This window comes from Pangasianodon hypophthalmus, chromosome 29 (assembly GCF_027358585.1).
Source record: "Pangasianodon hypophthalmus isolate fPanHyp1 chromosome 29, fPanHyp1.pri, whole genome shotgun sequence".
In the NCBI taxonomy this organism is placed as follows: domain Eukaryota; kingdom Metazoa; phylum Chordata; class Actinopteri; order Siluriformes; family Pangasiidae; genus Pangasianodon; species Pangasianodon hypophthalmus.
Window position 1 is genome coordinate 622,387 of NC_069738.1, and position 17,614 is coordinate 640,000.

The window sequence follows — 17,614 nt, forward strand, 5'->3', positions numbered from 1 at the left end:
TGTGTGTTCAGGGTGTGTGTATTCAGGGTGTGAGTGTATTCAGGGTGTGTGTGTGTTCAGGGTGTGTGTGTTCAGGGTGTGTGTGTTCAGGGTGTGTGTGTGTTCAGGGTGTGTGTATTCAGGGTGTGTGTGTCTTTCTCCTAGAATGATTCTTAATCTCTCTCTCTCTCTCTCTCTCTCTCTTTCAGTGGAATATGTTTATGGAGCTATACAGGTTTATAAAGTATAGAACTGTTTTATAGCAATATAAAAACATTAATCTGGGCTGTAAGACACAGTCACGTTTCCTCACATCAAATGTTTCACAAGTCACAGCAGGTTAAAAAAAAATACAACCTAGTTTTGTTTTGTTTTGTTTTGTTTTGTCTTGTTTTGTCTTGTTTTGTTTGGTCTTGGTGAATCTTAGTGTAGTTTTCCTCCCCATGTTGTATATTTAGCTGTTTTAGTTGTTCACAGTGATATAAAATGAGGAATATAAAATCAGGTGCAGATTATTTCAGTGTTATTTTTCTCTTCACTGTGAATTAAGTGAATACTGTTTATTATGATAAACATCACCTCATAGTGGATTAAATGTTCACACCTTTCATCTGTCGTTTATTAGGTAAAGGAACAGTGTTTAAAGCTCATCTGGTGTGTTAGATTTAACAGTGAAGATTCAGTCACTTTTACCGTTGTCATGGTAACAGTTCCAGTCGTCTGTCACATTGGTGGAGAATGATCTAGAACCCAGGGTTCTCCTGGTTCCTGTTAGTCAGGAAAAGCTCTGGATTATCTGTGTGAGTGTGTGTTGTGTCTCACTCTTAGCGAGTTTTAAACATTTCCGGTCTCGTGATGTAATGTGTTGATTCTGCTGAGTCAGTGAATCAACTTCAGATGATTCAGTCACTCATTCAGAGAAAAACAAAACTTTCAGAAATCAATTTAAAGATGTTTCCGTGCGGCTTTTAAGACTAAAATTGCATTTTATTTTTTCCAAGGAGAAGAAACTCTAGATCTGTCCATCACCATTAAATTAAATTCATTCAATGAAAAGGTTTTTTTCCCTAAATTAAATTTCTCTACATTGGAGCTATAATTTTTATACATGTTAATAATGTAATAAAGTAAATAAATGTGTTGGCATTTTTACAGCATATATATTACTGTAAATGATGCACATTTATGTTGTGATGTGTATATTATGTTTATTCCACTAAATGATTTTAAAGGTATAAAGACACACTTAAAGTTAAACATGTTTCCTCGATGGCACCAAACCAGAGACAAGTGCTTTATTTCTGAGAGTGTGTCATGAGTCCTTTACTCTCTGAGCTCTAAATATTTACACCTATATTTCAGTTAAATATTAACCAGTGCACACACACACACACACACACACACACACACACACACACACTCACACACACACACACACACACACACACACACACTCACTCACTCACACACACACACACACACACACACACAGTGGAGTGCTGCTGGAGAAAGAAGGGAAGAATGAGGTGGAGACATGGTGTGAGTGTGTGTGTGTGTGCGTGTGTGTGTGAGTGTGTATGTGTGTGTGTGTGTGAGTGTGTGAATAGTGCAGCTCCACACCTCTTCCTTTCATTTGACAGGATCGTTTTTCTCCTACAGCCTGGACGATGAGCGGTAAGAGCTGAACACATTTAGTTTTTAACACCTGAATTAACTTTTTGAACTTGTAAACACTTTACTAACACCTACTGCTCTGGATTAACACCATCAGATAAATCACTAGTCTTACATTCACATCTACCGCATTACTTAACATTTCCAATATTAAAGTGTTAAATTAATTCAGTGTTACATTAACGCCTACTGTACTGACTGAACTAACACCAGAGTTTTAACACCTGAAGTGCTGAATGCAGTGTTTATCTGAGTTCATCTACAGAATGTTAATTAAACAGTGTCATACTTCATTGTACAGGTGATTATTAATGAAAGTAGGTGTTAATTTTGCTGTGGTGTTGGTGTATTAATGGTGTTTGTGTTTATTTCTGTGTTAATGAGGTCTCAATTATACATATTTTCATTAGTCTAGATCGTTATTAACACTGAAAGTGTTTGGTTACAGATAAAGTGTTGAATTAACATCTACTGTACAGGCTTAACACTACAGTGTTTAATTAATTAGTGTATATTTAATCATATAGTGTTTAGCTAGGCTTTACAATGTTGAATTAACACCTAAATCTACCTTTACATTCAGCTGCATCCAGAGTTGTTACTGTGAGTGTTGAATTGTTTGCAGCTGGACACAAATAAACACTGCAACACTGACTGTGTTAATGATTATGCCTTATTAATTCAGCACTGACTGTGTTAATGATTATGCCTTATTAATTCAGCACCGACGGTGTTAATGATTATGCCTTATTAATTCAGCACTGACGGTGTTAATGATTATGCCTTGTTAATTCAACACTGACGGTGTTAATGATTATGCCTTATTAATTCAGCACTGACTGTGTTAATGATTATGCCTTATTAATTCAACACTGACGGTGTTAATGATTATGCCTTATTAATTCAACACCGACGGTGTTAATGATTATGCCTTATTAATTCAGCACTGACGGTGTTAATGATTATGCCTTGTTAATTCAACACTGACGGTGTTAATGATTATGCCTTATTAATTCAGCACTGACTGTGTTAATGATTATGCCTTATTAATTCAACACCGACGGTGTTAATGATTATGCCTTATTAATTCAACACCGACGGTGTTAATGATTATGCCTTATTAATTCAACACTGACGGTGTTAATGATTATGCCTTATTAATTCAACACTGACGGTGTTAATGATTATGCCTTATTAATTCAACACTGACGGTGTTAATGATTATGCCTTATTAATTCAACACTGACGGTGTTAATGATTATGCCTTATTAATTCAGCACTGACTGTGTTAATGATTATGCCTTATTAATTCAACACTGACGGTGTTAATGATTATACCTTATTAATTCAACACTGACGGTGTTAATGATTATACCTTATTAATTCAACACCGACTGTGTTAATGATTATACCTTATTAATTCAACACTGACGGTGTTCATGATTATGCCTTATTAATTCAACACTGACGGTGTTAATGATTATGCCTTATTAATTCAACACCGACGGTGTTCATGATTATGCCTTATTAATTCAGCACAGACGGTGTTAATGATTATGCCTTATTAATTCAACACCGACGGTGTTAATGATTATGCCTTATTAATTCAACACCGACGGTGTTAATGATTATGCCTTATTAATTCAACACCGACGGTGTTAATGATTATGCCTTATTAATTCAGCACCGACGGTGTTAATGATTATGCCTTATTAATTCAGCACTGACGGTGTTAATGATTATGCCTTGTTAATTCAACACTGACGGTGTTAATGATTATGCCTTATTAATTCAGCACTGACTGTGTTAATGATTATGCCTTATTAATTCAACACTGACGGTGTTAATGATTATACCTTATTAATTCAGCACTGACGGTGTTAATGATTATGCCTTATTAATTCAGCACAGACGGTGTTAATGATTATGCCTTATTAATTCAGCACCGACTGTGTTCATGATTATGCCTTATTAATTCAACACCGACGGTGTTAATGATTATGCCTTATTAATTCAACACCGACGGTGTTCATGATTATGCCTTATTAATTCAGCACAGACGGTGTTAATGATTATGCCTTATTAATTCAACACTGACGGTGTTAATGATTATGCCTTATTAATTCAACACCGACGGTGTTAATGATTATGCCTTATTAATTCAGCACCGACGGTGTTAATGATTATGCCTTATTAATTCAACACTGACGGTGTTAATGATTATGCCTTATTAATTCAACACCGACGGTGTTAATGATTATGCCTTATTAATTCAACACCGACGGTGTTAATGATTATGCCTTATTAATTCAATACCGACGGTGTTAATGATTATGCCTTATTAATTCAACACTGACGGTGTTAATGATTATGCCTTATTAATTCAACACCGACGGTGTTAATGATTATACCTTATTAATTCAGCACAGACGGTGTTAATGATTATGCCTTATTAATTCAACACTGACGGTGTTAATGATTATGCCTTATTAATTCAACACTGACGGTGTTAATGATTATGCCTTATTAATTCAGCACTGACTGTGTTAATGATTATGCCTTATTAATTCAACACTGACGGTGTTAATGATTATACCTTATTAATTCAGCACTGACGGTGTTAATGATTATGCCTTATTAATTCAGCACAGACGGTGTTAATGATTATGCCTTATTAATTCAGCACCGACTGTGTTCATGATTATGCCTTATTAATTCAACACTGACGGTGTTAATGATTATGCCTTATTAATTCAACACCGACGGTGTTCATGATTATGCCTTATTAATTCAGCACAGACGGTGTTAATGATTATGCCTTATTAATTCAACACCGACGGTGTTAATGATTATGCCTTATTAATTCAACACCGACGGTGTTAATGATTATGCCTTATTAATTCAACACCGACGGTGTTAATGATTATGCCTTATTAATTCAGCACCGACGGTGTTAATGATTATGCCTTATTAATTCAACACTGACGGTGTTAATGATTATGCCTTATTAATTCAACACCGACGGTGTTAATGATTATGCCTTATTAATTCAACACCGACGGTGTTAATGATTATACCTTATTAATTCAGCACAGACGGTGTTAATGATTATGCCTTATTAATTCAACACTGACGGTGTTAATGATTATGCCTTATTAATTCAACACCGACGGTGTTAATGATTATGCCTTATTAATTCAACACCGACGGTGTTAATGATTATGCCTTATTAATTCAGCACTGACGGTGTTAATGATTATGCCTTATTAATTCAACACTGACGGTGTTAATGATTATGCCTTATTAATTCAACACCGACGGTGTTAATGATTATGCCTTATTAATTCAACACCGACGGTGTTAATGATTATACCTTATTAATTCAACACTGACGGTGTTAATGATTATGCCTTATTAATTCAACACTGACGGTGTTAATGATTATGCCTTATTAATTCAACACCGACGGTGTTAATGATTATGCCTTATTAATTCAGCACAGACGGTGTTAATGATTATGCCTTATTAATTCAACACTGACGGTGTTAATGATTATGCCTTATTAATTCAACACCGACGGTGTTAATGATTATGCCTTATTAATTCAACACCGACGGTGTTAATGATTATGCCTTATTAATTCAACACTGACGGTGTTAATGATTATGCCTTATTAATTCAGCACTGACGGTGTTAATGATTATGCCTTATTAATTCAACACCGACGGTGTTAATGATTATGCCTTATTAATTCAACACCGACTGTGTTAATGATTATGCCTTATTAATTCAACACCGACGGTGTTAATGATTATGCCTTATTAATTCAGCACTGACGGTGTTAATGATTATGCCTTATTAATTCAACACCGACGGTGTTAATGATTATGCCTTATTAATTCAACACTGACGGTGTTAATGATTATGCCTTATTAATTCAGCACCGACGGTGTTAATGATTATGCCTTATTAATTCAGCACTGACGGTGTTAATGATTATGCCTTATTAATTCAACACCGACGGTGTTAATGATTATGCCTTATTAATTCAACACCAACGGTGTTAATGATTATGCCTTATTAATTCAGCACCGACGGTGTTAATGATTATGCCTTATTAATTCAACACTGACGGTGTTAATGATTATGCCTTATTAATTCAACACCGACGGTGTTAATGATTATGCCTTATTAATTCAACACCGACGGTGTTAATGATTATGCCTTATTAATTCAGCACTGACGGTGTTAATGATTATGCCTTATTAATTCAACACCGACGGTGTTAATGATTATGCCTTATTAATTCAACACCAACGGTGTTAATGATTATGCCTTATTAATTCAGCACCGACGGTGTTAATGATTATGCCTTATTAATTCAGCACTGACTGTGTTAATGATTATGCCTTATTAATTCAGCACTGACGGTGTTAATGATTATACCTTATTAATTCAACACTGACTGTGTTAATGATTATGCCTTATTAAACACTGCGAGAGTTCAGACTGCTTTCAAGAGATTCTTAAACTTTTCTAGTATTGAACCATCTATTACAGTGTTGTTTCATTAACCCGTTACATTTATCGTTACTGATTTAGTGCTTACAATATTTAATTAACTCTTACAGTGTTAACTCTTACAGTGTTAACTCTTGGTGTTTATTTAACTCTTACAGTTTTAACTCTTGGTGTTTATTTAACTCTTACAGTGTTAACTCTTGGTGTTTATTTAACTCTTACAGTTTTAACTCTCGGTGTTTATTTAACTCTTACAGTTTTAACTCTCGGTGTTTATTTAACTCTTACAGTTTTAACTCTCGGTGTTTATTTAACTCTTACAGTTTTAACTCTTGGTGTTTATTTAACTCTTACAGTGTTAACTCTCGGTGTTTATTTAACTCTTACAGTTTTAACTCTCTGTGTTTATTTAACTCTTACAGTGTTAACTCTTGGTGTTTATTTAACTCTTACAGTTTTAACTCTCGGTGTTTATTTAACTCTTACAGTTTTAACTCTCGGTGTTTATTTAACTCTTACAGTTTTAACTCTTGGTGTTTATTTAACTCTTACAGTGTTAACTCTCGGTGTTTATTTAACTCTTACAGTTTTAACTCTCGGTGTTTATTTAACTCTTACAGTTTTAACTCTTGGTGTTTATTTAACTCTTACAGTGTTAACTCTCGGTGTTAATTGAACTCTTACAGTTTTAACTCTCTGTGTTTATTTAACTCTTACAGTGTTAACTCTTGGTGTTTATTTAACTCTTACAGTGTTAACTCTCGGTGTTAATTTAACTCTTACAGTTTTAACTCTTGGTGTTTATTTAACTCTTACAGTGTTAACTCTTGGTGTTTATTTAACTCTTACAGTGTTAACTCTCGGTGTTAATTTAACTCTTACAGTTTTAACTCTTGGTGTTTATTTAACTCTTACAGTTTTAACTCTCGGTGTTTATTTAACTCTTACAGTTTTAACTCTCTGTGTTTATTTAACTCTTACAGTTTTAACTCTTGGTGTTTATTTAACTCTTACAGTGTTAACTCTCGGTGTTTATTTAACTCTTACAGTTTTAACTCTTGGTGTTTATTTAACTCTTACAGTGTTAACTCTTGGTGTTTATTTAACTCTTACAGTGTTAACTCTTGGTGTTTATTTAACTCTTACAGTGTTAACTCTCGGTGTTAATTGAACTCTTACAGTTTTAACTCTTGGTGTTTATTTAACTCTTACAGTGTTAACTCTTGGTGTTTATTTAACTCTTACAGTGTTAACTCTTGGTGTTTATTTAACTCTTACAGTTTTAACTCTTGGTGTTTATTTAACTCTTACAGTGTTAACTCTCGGTGTTAATTGAACTCTTACAGTTTTAACTCTTGGTGTTTATTTAACTCTTACAGTGTTAACTCTTGGTGTTTATTTAACTCATGTAATTATTTCAGTGCTGATGTTTTTAATCACTCTGAGAGTCAGGCGTTTAGCTCAGTCTTTATCCCTGTATTAAAGTGAACGTCTGGAAAGTGTGGAGTAGAGAAGAGAGTGAGTGTGATTTGGGACGTGGCCGAGCGCTCTGTCCTGACCTGCTCAGTCATTTCACCCACATAAAGACTGCGAGGGGGCGGGGCTTACACACAGGTGTTCATGTGCATTTTTAGCATACTTGAGGTTTTAGATTTAATCTACACACAACTAAAGACGTGATCATGTTTTTACTGTAATTTAATGTGTGTGTGTGTGTGTGTGTGTGTCTATATGCACATATTTAGACAGATGTAGACTAAGTGCAAATACAGGAATTATGTAAACGTAGCATCTTTTATCTTTCTCACAGTTTAATGCAGTCAGAGGTGCACAGGTCCTGCTATACATTTCTGGTTAATAAATAAACTTTATTTTTATAACACCTTTAACATGCAGATCAAAGTGCTTTACAGCGTGAAGAAAAGAAAAAATAGGTAGACAGAAATAAAATAGTAAAATTGGTAAATAATAATAATTAAATAAATTATACTATAGACACTTTAAGGCATTTCAAGTAGTTTAAACTTAGAAACAAAAGTTCACCTGCTGCCTTAAAAACGTGAGTAAACCTGAAGATAAGCTTTGTTTCAGCTCAAAGCCAAGTCAAGACAATGGACTACTTTAAGTTTAATCTTTGAAAATTTATAAACCTGAGATTAAAATCAAAAACTTCTCATGACAACTGGAGTTAAAGAGAAGAAATAAGCTCAGAAACTATTAGGGCTCATATTTTACAGTGGAAAGAAGAAGATAATATCAGTATATAATATATAAAAATATATAATAAAAAGTGTGTAAAAATAGAATAAAATTGTAATAATGAAAAGAATATAAAAGTAATGTAAAATTTATGTTCCACTAAAAGTAAGGCAAATAAAAATAAAAAGCTATTTAAAAGCTACAATTCATTTTTTTTAACATTAGCAATAACATTGTGAAATATTAAAACTAACTTGTGTAATGTTTTTAGATCTTCTGCTGTCAGGACCTTCAGCATAACTAACGTCTAACTCTTTAAATGCTGAATGTTCTGAGAGTGAGAAGGTAGATGTGAGTATTAAGTGCAATGATGATGTGCTAATAATCGAGTGTTACACTGTTTTTACTCTCAGTGAGACGGACAAGTGCCATCATGCAGCTCTTACATAAAAACATACTCAGCGTTTGCGTGCCGAGAGCATGTGCAGGGTAGAGAGATATAAAATATTCGTATCTCTCTCTCTCTTTTCTCCCTCTTTCTCCCTCTCTCTCTCTCTCTCTCTCCCTCTGTCTCTCTCTCTCTGAAGTTTATCAGGCAGTGAGTAATCCAGGCTCAGACCGCCATGTTTACATTCCTGACCACTGACACACAACTGTAGGATTTTGGGGACTTCTGGTTAATTATGCAGGCGAAACCCACCGAGTTCTCCTTCACACACACACACACACACACTCCATCTTTTCACTATGAGCTCATGGGGGAAAAACCCACAGGATACAGAATCTGAGAATCTGGAATAGTGGATACTCATATATATATATATATATGTGTGTGTGTGTGTGTGTGTGTGTGTTACAGTAAAATACTGAGTGACGGGGTGATGTAATAAAGCAGAGTTTCTTTTGATTGAAGTTGATTATTTTCCTATAACAGCACGTCCCTAAGTGTTTTATTCGTCTTATACCACAGCAATTAGCCAAGGATTACAAATATTTTATTTACTAAAGAACAACACCTCATACTTTTTATCTGTTTCATTTTTCTGAAACGTCAGTGAAACGAGTGAGTTCCTGTTGTCACTTACGTTATAGCAGCTATAAACACTCGTTCCCTCACCAGAGTCTCTTTATTCTCTCTCTTCAAGTTAATAAGAGAAATAATCGCAGCTTGTTCTGCATGTTAGTGAGAAACTGCAAAGAAGCGTAAACTCCTCTGTCCTGAAGACGTTGGAAAACTTACAGTTACAGTTTTACCTCTGACTGTTACAAAGCGCTGACACTGGAGACTCCTTCATTTTATTTATTTATTTATTTATTTTACAATAGACATTGTCACAGTGCAGCTTTATAGAAATCCAGATGTGGATATAGATCCCTAATGAACAATAGAGAGGTAAAAGTGGTGAGGTAAAACTCCCTGAGAAGACATGAGGAAGAAACTTTGACTGTAAAGAGAACTCATCCTCTTTGGGTAATGCGAATAAAAATCAGTATAGTGTACAGGTGTAGAAGAGTAAAGACAAACAGTACCGTGTGTGTGTGTGTGTGTGTGTGTGTTTACAGCATGTTCAGTATGAGCAGACAGTGAGTAAGAGTCCTGGGATGAACACAGGACTGTCTTTACAGAGAATGCACAGAACGTAACATCTGCTGTGTTTAACCCCAGACAAGCAGGAACATGTTTAGATTTTTTTCTGTACTTCACCTGTGACTTTACCCTCACTGTGACTCTCTGTTGGTGCAGGTGGGAGTGAGTGGGCGGGGCAGTGTGACGTTCCCCCTGAGGAGTTTCCATGGAGTGAGGAGGCGTGTGAGGACTTGTGGGAACGTGTGGAGGGGGTGCGGCACAAACTGACCCGAATCCTGAACCCGGCTAAACTCACACCATATCTGCGCCAGTGTAAAGTCATCGATGAGCAGGACGAGGATGAAGTGCTCAACTCCACACAGCTTCCCCTACGCATCAGCAAGGCTGGTCAGAGCAACAACTACCCCCTACAGCCCCTACTCTACTGCCCCCTACTGTCCCCACCTCCCCTTACTGCCCCATTTCTCTCTCACCTTATTGCCCCCTGCTGCTCAACTCCACACAGCTTCTCCTACGCTTCAGTAAGGCTGGTCAGAGCAACAACTACCCCCTACAGCCCCTACTTTACTGCCCCCTACTGACCACACCTCCCCTTACTGCCCCCCTCTCCCTCACCTTATTGCCCCCTGCTGCTCAACTCCACACAGCTTCTCCTACGCTTCAGTAAGGCTGGTCAGAGCAACAACTACCCCCTACAGCCCCTACTTTACTGCCCCCTACTGACCACACCTCCCCTTACTGCCCCCCTCTCCCTCACCTTATTGCCCCCTGCTGCTCAACTCCACACAGCTTCCCCTATGCATCAGCAATGCTGGTCAGAGCAACAACTACCCCCTACAGCCCCTACTCTACTGCCCCCTACTGTCCCCACCTCCCCTTACTGCCCCCCTCTCCCTCACCTTATTGCCCCCTGCTGCTCAACTCCACACAGCACCCTCTACACATCAGCAAGGCTGGTCAGAGCAACAACTGCCCCCTAGTACCCCTACTCTACTGCCCCCTACTGTCCCCACCTTACCTTACTGCCCCCCTCTCCCTCACCTTATTGCCCCCTACTGTTCAACTCCACACAGCTTCTCCTACGACAGTAAGTCTGGTCAGAGCAACAACTGCCCCCTACTGCCCCGAACCTGACCTAACTGATCCATCTCTTCCTCACGTTACTGCCACCTACTGCCCCACCTCACATTGTTGGCCCCAACTGCATCCATCTTACTGCCCCACTAATTCTCCCTACTGACCCTGCCTCACCTTACTGCTCCTCACCTTACATCCTCTACTGTACCACTGAATATTAACCATCACCTTATTGCCACTGCCTCGCCCAGCTGCCTCCTACTCACCTTACTGCTCCAGCTCCATCTTACTGCCCCCAGAACTTACTGCCCCGTATGACCATCACACTACTGCCCCTGTCCCGTCTGTCTTTAATTTCTCACTCTGTATTTTTGTATATATAATAACATATGGAGTGATTTGATTGGTGTGTGTGTGTGTGTCCTTGCAGGTCGTTTATTGGATATCTTGAGGGGGCGTGGTCAGCGTGGACTGCAGGCCTTCATGGAGTCTCTAGAGTTTTACCATCCTGAACAATACACACAACTGACAGGCCAGCAGGCCACGCAGCGCTGCTCCATGATGCTCGGTGTGTGTGTGTGTGTGTGTGTGTGCACGTGTGTGTGAATCTGTATGCATGTGTAAATTTATTTCTTATTGTCTTATACAAAATGGTGAAGTATTGTGTGTGTGCCTGTGTGTGTGTGTGTGTTTGTATGTGTGTGTAGATGAGGAAGGTCATGAAGGTCTGACCCAGTTCCTGCTGCTAGAGGTGCGAAAGTTGCGAGAGCAGTTGCGTAACAGTCGCATGTGTGAGCGGAGACTCTCGCAGCGCTGCCGTGTAGCTGAGGACGAACGCAGCCGAGTGGAAAGGAAAAACCAGGAACTCAGACAGGAGCACAGCCAGCTAGAGAGGCATACACACACACACACACACACACACACACACACATGTGCAAAAGCTCTATTTAAAGCTGAATTTGTGTTACTGTAGCCCAGACTGATACACTGTAATTGGGATTGATAAATCTCAGCCTTGACTGATTCCTCAGGAACTGGATTGGTGCATCACAAACCAGATTAATACATTGTAAAGATTTAGTAAAGTTTGATAGATTGTGAATGAGAATGAGAAATCATTAAATGTGTTTAAAAGATTGTAGCCTGGCCTGAAACATGGTAAACCGGATTGATATTTCATAGCCTAGATCGATATATCTTATCCACGACTGGTTCAAAGTATCCCACGTGGATATATGGTAAACTGGCTGTGTTGTACCAGGACTGGTACACTGTAGTCTGGATGTACTGTACTGTATCTCAGTGTTACCTGATGGACGTGACACTTATAACGAGATCTACAGCAATAACAGGATCTACACTCGGACTGTTACAACCTGTAAAATCTACAGACATTCCAGATCTTCCATGTTAAAACTTAACTCTTATATACATACAGGTTAATGTGTGTGTGTGTGTGTGTGTGTGAGACAGGTTGAGGCAGGACTCCGAGGCAGGAGCGAGGGAGTTGGGTCGGCTGAAGGAGAGACTTTTAGAGCAGGCAGTAAAATATTCACGAGCTCTAGAAGACCAACGTAACACCTCCACCCGAGAGAGAGAGTTACTGTCACAGGTATCACACACACACACACACACACACACACACACACACACACAACGAACTCACTAACTAGATCATTCTTTCCAGGTACTCTTCAGCAATGTGAATCTTGTGGCTTAGTGACTAAAATCTTTTCACTCACATAATGAATAAATAATAGAATGACAACTTTTAAGAGGAAAAAAATATCAAAATCATTTTGTTTTTCTTCCAGTAATGAACTTGGGATAATGATCATGGTTTCTAAAATCACATTCTGGTCTCTGATTGGTCAGAAACAGGAAATCAACCCATAAGAAAAAGAATGATCTTTACTCACTAGCTAGCACACTGATATGACTGTACAGAGAGAGTATATACATCTCCAGTGAAGTGATTGGTCCACAGAAGACCAGAAGGTGTGGTCACAACTATTGACTCTTCCTCTGTATTTCAGATAGAACAACTGAAGAACAGAGTAAAGGAGGCGGAGAAAAGCACTCATGGAGACTCTGCCCAATCAGCGTCTGTCACAAGGACGAGTGGAGTGTTTGTGAGCGTGTGCGCTGCCCCTGCTGGTCAGGAGGTGCTACTGCAAAGCACAGATTCACTGAGACAGCGCATCACTGGTACACAGGTGAAGAGACTTCAAAAATTTATGAATATATAACTTATAAATGTATCAAAGCCTAGGTTTTAGTATGTGTGTGTGTGTGTGTGTGTGTGTGTGTGCTTTCAGGCACTGCTGGATATTCTTCATCAGGACCGGAGGGAAGCAGCAGAACAGAGGAAGGAGCTCTGCAGTACCATTATCAGACTACAGGGGGAGCTGGAGAGCGCTGAGTCTGTTAGAGAAAAGGTGAGGAAACATAAACACTGATTTTTATCATCTTCTCAAGTGAACATCTCAGATGATGTACAGATACAATTCAGTCTGGAAAAATGGTATTTATAGTTGTTTTTTTTTTTCAGAAAGCAGCATCTTTAGCATGCTCTCAATTGGAAATAAGCTAATTCTTCTTGCACCAGTTTTTACAGGATTGTTGTTATTTATCATGATGAAAATGCAGAATATAAACACATTAGAACAATTTTTTAAAATACTCCAGTGCCACCTAGAGGTTGTTATGATATCTACGTCATGCAATTTACGTAATTTGCAAATTTACTGGCTGGTGAATGGGCAGCTTTATTTATACAGCACATTTCACACACAAAGGCAAGTCAAAGTGCTTTACATCGAAGTACAATCAAAATGAATACAGAGCATTAAAGGATAAAAGAGAAATATAAAGATATTAAAAAAACAAAAAGTTAAAATTAAAGTGCAAAAGACAATAAATTAGAAAATAAGAATATAAATTAAAAGATTGATTAAAAGAAATTAAAAATTAAACAAAATCAAGCGATTTGTTTAGAGATTAGCAGAAAACTCAGTAGTGAGGTTCTGAATATCAGGATAATTTTTTTTCAAATTTGGCAAAAGTAATTATTATAGTATTATAATATTATGTAGATATAATGTCAGAATGTATTTTTGATAGACTTCAAAGCACTATTGTAAGTCGCTCTGGATAAGGGCGTCTGCCAAATGCCATAAATGTAAATGTAAATATAGACTATAAAAGTGCCATAAAAGTGGAAAGGCTTCCATTGTTCCTCCACTGTTAGACGGAATGAAGATTCGGGCACAAAGTCTGAACATTTTGTTCCTCTTGCTTAAATATCACAACAAAGTTTAAAGATGTAAGTGTGAAAAACATCATTTTTATTTTATCATTAGTTTTGATTCCATTGTACTGTTTTTATGTAAATGTTACATTTGGAATTAAAACAAATGGGAACAATGAGAATGTGAAGATGAATGAATATATAATAATATACTGTATATAAAATTATATATATATATATATATATATATATATATGTGTGTGTGTGTGTGTGTGTGTGTGTGTGTGTGTATAAAAGTAAGAATCTAAAACACAACAGAAAAGTAAATTATGAAAACAGATAGCCGTTCTTATGACCAGAGTTTGGGAATTTGCTTAAAACCAGAGCATAGAGACATATTAGAGTTCTGAGATGTATGTGTGTATTTATACGTGGTGTGTGTGCGTGTGTGTGTGTGTGTGTGGTATCAGTTGGAGGCTCAGTGTGAGCAGTTACAGTTGAAGCTGCGGACTCTGCAGTTGGACTGGGAGGAAGAGCAGAAGAGGAGTTTGTCTTATTTCAACCAAATTATGGACCTGGAGAGAGAGAGAGACCAGGTATAATGCACACACACACACACACACACACACAGTTACCAAACTGAATTTCATCTTCAGGATAAAGGAAGTGCATCAGGTATCTCAGGACTCCACCAGGTCTACGGAGGTGATGTTTAGATTCCTGTCTGCACTCCATCTGCTCACCGTTTCTCTTATATATGATGATGTTTTCTCCTCCATGTTCCTGTCATTCATTAATGGCATAACTCCCCAGAGAGGTGTTACTGTGCCATCTGGGTCACGACACCAGGCTGTTAGAAATTTGGTAAAGAGTCCGCTGACAGGAGACTGGTGTTGATTTCAAGTTTTTAGCGTTTATTCTTGTGATTAAAGAATCTTCAGCTCAGCCTTTTCGCCAGTGTAGGCATAACCTCAGAAAGATTTAACCAGCTCACTCTCAAGAGTGTGAGAGCAGTTTATGTGCAGATCAGAGACAGAGGAGAGAAGGCAGGGGAGAGATAAGAGAGAAGTAGGCACCTCTGTTCACCTTTGACCTCGGTGTGTTCTGAGGTCATACACAAGGACTGAGAGATACGACGTGATGTTTAACATAAAGAGTCAGAGATGAACATAAAACTTTTAGCAAATGCAGAGGAAATGCAAATCAAATGAACGCAAATATTTCCTGCACCTTCCCAGGAGATGACCTTCAGTTCAGACCTCCAAACTGTGTGTGTGTGTGTGTGTGTGTGTGTGTGTGTGTGTGTGTGTGTGTGTGTGTGTGGTAATGGTATGAGGTATTGTTAGGTGATCTGTCAGAACCAGATCTCTTGGACTCTCTTTACAGCTTGTCCTGTGAAGAGTGCTTGGTAGGTCCAGAACTTTGGGGTTAAAGGAGTACAATAATGTGAACTCTCTTTGTGTGTGTGTGTGTGTGTGTCTGTGTGTGTGTGTGTGTGTGCATTTTAATGTGAGGAAGGTGTGCAGTCACTCCTCCTCCTCCTCAGCCTCATTCTACCTGCAGGAGAGAACCTGAAACAAATATCTGAGGTGTTGCAATGAGCTAACAGGTGTGGGGGTGTTAAGCATGTCTCAACACACACATACACACATACACACACACACACACACACACACATACACACACACACAAACACATACGCACACACACACACACACACACAAACACATCCAACTATGAGCTTTAATAAAACATATTAAGAACATCATTGTCCTTAACATCATCAGAAGTTTTTAAGGATCTTAGCGTGCACTAGTGGTGTGTTCCTCTGCATTAGTGTGTTTGTGTGTGTGTGTGTGTATGTGTGTGTGTGTGTGTGTTATTGTACAGTAAATGCAGTGTGTTTTAGAGTATTTGTGTGTATTTGTGACATTCTGAAGAATCTAGACTATCATCGTGACAAGGAGGCAGCCAAAGGAAATGCTACACATAATTATACACTAACATTGTGACTGTGTGTTTGTGTGTTTGTGTGTGTGTGTGTGTGTGTGTGTGTGTGTGTTAGGCTTTGCGCAGTCGGGACAGCTTGCAGCTGGAGTTCACTGACTGTCTGCTGGATAAGAACCGTCTGCGTAAATGCATCACTGAGCTGCAGGGCCAAGTGGAGCAGCTGCACAGAGAGCTGGAGAGAGAGAAGGACAAGAACCATGAGCAGGAGCACACACACACACAGTGCTGCAGTCATGGAGTAAGTTAATACACACACACACTCACACACACACACACACACACTGAGTCAAAAACAGTGCAAAGAGCTAAACACAGGAAGTAGATATTGGCTTGCTGTAACATTAAACCATCTGTTGTGCTGTTAATTATATGATTATCTCAGATTCTCTTATTCTGTGTGTGTGTGTGTGTGTGTGTGTGTGTGTGTGTGTGTGTGTACAGTCTCACCTGTCTCTGCTCAGTGATGAGTGTTTTGGGCCGTGCTGTTCACTCAGTCTGACCTCTTACGACAGCTCACAGCTACTAAATAAGGTTTTTCACACACACACACACACACACACAATGTGTTTATATTATACATTGATTCATGGATTGTAATTATTTACTGTTTACAGTCCCCCTCTAATGGTCAGAACAGTGAACACTCAGAGGGTAAGAAACTCACTGCAGCTAAATCATTTCATACACAGAATTATAATTACTATAAATTGTACTTGTGAACATCGTATATGTTACATGTTGTGTGAGAGTTAAACAGTGCCTTCCATAATGTTTGGGACAAAGGCATTTCTTTTCCCTCTGTACTGTAGTGTTTTAAAATTTGTACTCAAACAATTCACATTGTGCACAAAGTGCACATTCTTAGATGTGAAAAAAAGGGTATTAGAGATAAAGGACTTCGCAGGTGTGTGATTACACGGGTGTTTTTAATCGTTTCATTAGTGCAGCTATAAGAGAGCTTTCAGCATCTAGTCTTGATTCTCGGCTTTGGGTCTCTTTTGGAGTCTGATTTTGCTGTTTATCAATCAAAGGTTGTGCCAATCAAAGTCAAGGAATCCATTATAAGGCTGAGAAACAAGAATAAAGCAGTTAGAGACATCAGGCAAACATCAGGTTTACCAAATCAACTGTTTGGAACATTATTAAGAAGAAAGAGTGAACTGGTGAGCTTAGTAACTATAAAGTGACTGGTAACTGTAAAGACCTCCACAGCTAATGACAGAAGAATTCTCAGCATAATGAAGAAAAATTCCCATACACCTGTCCAACAGATCAGAAACAGGTGTGGATTTGTCAAAGACTTTCTGTCCACAGAA

At 38.1% G+C, this 17,614-nt stretch overlaps 1 protein-coding gene across 2 annotated transcripts in view; it reads left to right on the top strand.

Annotated features, from left to right (window-relative positions):
- Positions 1 to 1,499: 1,499 nt before the first annotated feature.
- The window catches only part of zmp:0000000896 (caspase recruitment domain-containing protein 10), a 26,307-nt gene continuing 10,192 nt past the window's right edge, over positions 1,500 to 17,614 (top strand). For both annotated transcript variants that reach the window (XM_034301531.2, XM_034301532.2), the window contains exons 1-11: positions 1,500 to 1,653; positions 10,118 to 10,348; positions 11,469 to 11,606; positions 11,746 to 11,932; positions 12,512 to 12,650; positions 13,075 to 13,254; positions 13,357 to 13,476; positions 14,759 to 14,884; positions 16,354 to 16,536; positions 16,740 to 16,829; positions 16,913 to 16,949. In XM_034301531.2, the coding sequence (XP_034157422.1) occupies positions 1,647 to 1,653; positions 10,118 to 10,348; positions 11,469 to 11,606; positions 11,746 to 11,932; positions 12,512 to 12,650; positions 13,075 to 13,254; positions 13,357 to 13,476; positions 14,759 to 14,884; positions 16,354 to 16,536; positions 16,740 to 16,829; positions 16,913 to 16,949 (1,438 nt within the window). In that variant the 5' untranslated portion in view covers positions 1,500 to 1,646. The remainder of the gene's footprint in view (positions 1,654 to 10,117; positions 10,349 to 11,468; positions 11,607 to 11,745; positions 11,933 to 12,511; positions 12,651 to 13,074; positions 13,255 to 13,356; positions 13,477 to 14,758; positions 14,885 to 16,353; positions 16,537 to 16,739; positions 16,830 to 16,912; positions 16,950 to 17,614) is intronic.